The 1,196-nt window shown below is 43.1% G+C and overlaps 1 protein-coding gene across 1 annotated transcript; it reads left to right on the forward strand.

Annotated features, from left to right (window-relative positions):
- Positions 1-224: 224 nt before the first annotated feature.
- Positions 225-905, forward strand: LOC143888784 (putative xyloglucan endotransglucosylase/hydrolase protein 28). Its single transcript, XM_077393190.1, has one exon. The coding sequence runs from the start codon at positions 225-227 to the stop codon at positions 903-905; it is 681 nt and encodes a 226-aa protein (XP_077249305.1).
- Positions 906-1,196: the final 291 nt, after the last annotated feature.

The raw sequence follows: 1,196 nt of genomic DNA on the forward strand, positions 1-1,196 counted from the left end.
GGATTCTATTTCTTTTTTTGACAGCAAAACTGTGGTTTTTCATTTTTATTTTTATTTTTATTTTCATTTTGCCGCATCACTTTCCTTTCTTTTCCGGCGGAAAACAACTGAACACTTTAGTGTTGAAGAGCACGGAAAATTAGGTCAGTGGCGAGTGAAGAGACGGGGAAATGAAGTCATAAATACAAACACTTTGTGACCAAATCTTGTTCTCTGCAACGGCAATGGCAGATCCTTCCCTACACTCCTCAACCCCACCTTCCACCCACCTCAACCAAACCAAAACCCTCAAAGAAATCACCATCGACTACTGCCCCGAAGCCTGCACTCACACTCCCCAAACAGACGCGATCCAAATCACCTTTGACGAGCGCGGTGGCGCCAGGTGGCGCTCCAAAAGCCGCTTCTTATACGGCACATTCAGATCCCTAATCCAATGCCCTAAAGGAAACACCAGTGGCCTCAACTTCAACATTTACCTTTCCTCCCTCGAGGGTGACAAATCTCAAGACGAGATCGATTTTGAATTCTTGGGCAAGGACAAGACTATTGTACAAACCAATTTCTATACTGTTGGGTTGGGCAATCGAGAGATGATTCATGAATTAGGGTTTGATTCGTCTGATGATTTTCATGAGTATGTGATTAAGTGGGGTGTGGATGAAATTGAGTGGGTGATTGAAGGGAAGGTTGTGAGGAGGGAGGAGAGGAAGGTGGGAGAAGGGTTTCCTGAGAAACCTATGTTTTTGTATGCTTCGGTTTGGGACGCGAGTTATATTGATGAAGGGAGGTGGACTGGGGCTTATGTTGGTTGCGATGCGCCGTATGTTTGTTGCTATAAGGATGTTAGGGTTCCTGTTGTAACGGTGGTGGAGGATTGTGGGATTGATAATCTGGTTTCCTGATTTGATTAGTTGGGTATCTGTTTGTTGGGAGTTTAAGGGTGTTTGGGTTTTTCAGTGAAGCTACATTGGTACAAGGATGTTTGTGTTTTTACTGTGGGAATGAAGAAAGTTTGTTGGGTAGAGGACCTGGGTTTTTTATTTGGTGAGTTGGGTATCTGTTATTTTTTTTAGTTTATGTGTCGATTTTGTTCTTGTCGCTGCTTCATTTCTATGTGTTTTGGTCCTCAAGTGTTTGGATTGTTGTAACTGTTCTCAATTCCTTTAACTTTTCTGTTTGTGGGGTTCTGAATG

This window comes from Tasmannia lanceolata, unplaced genomic scaffold (assembly GCF_043159265.1).
Source record: "Tasmannia lanceolata isolate RefF3 unplaced genomic scaffold, GAP_Taslan_0.1 ptg000012l, whole genome shotgun sequence".
NCBI classification, from domain to species: Eukaryota; Viridiplantae; Streptophyta; class Magnoliopsida; order Canellales; family Winteraceae; genus Tasmannia; species Tasmannia lanceolata.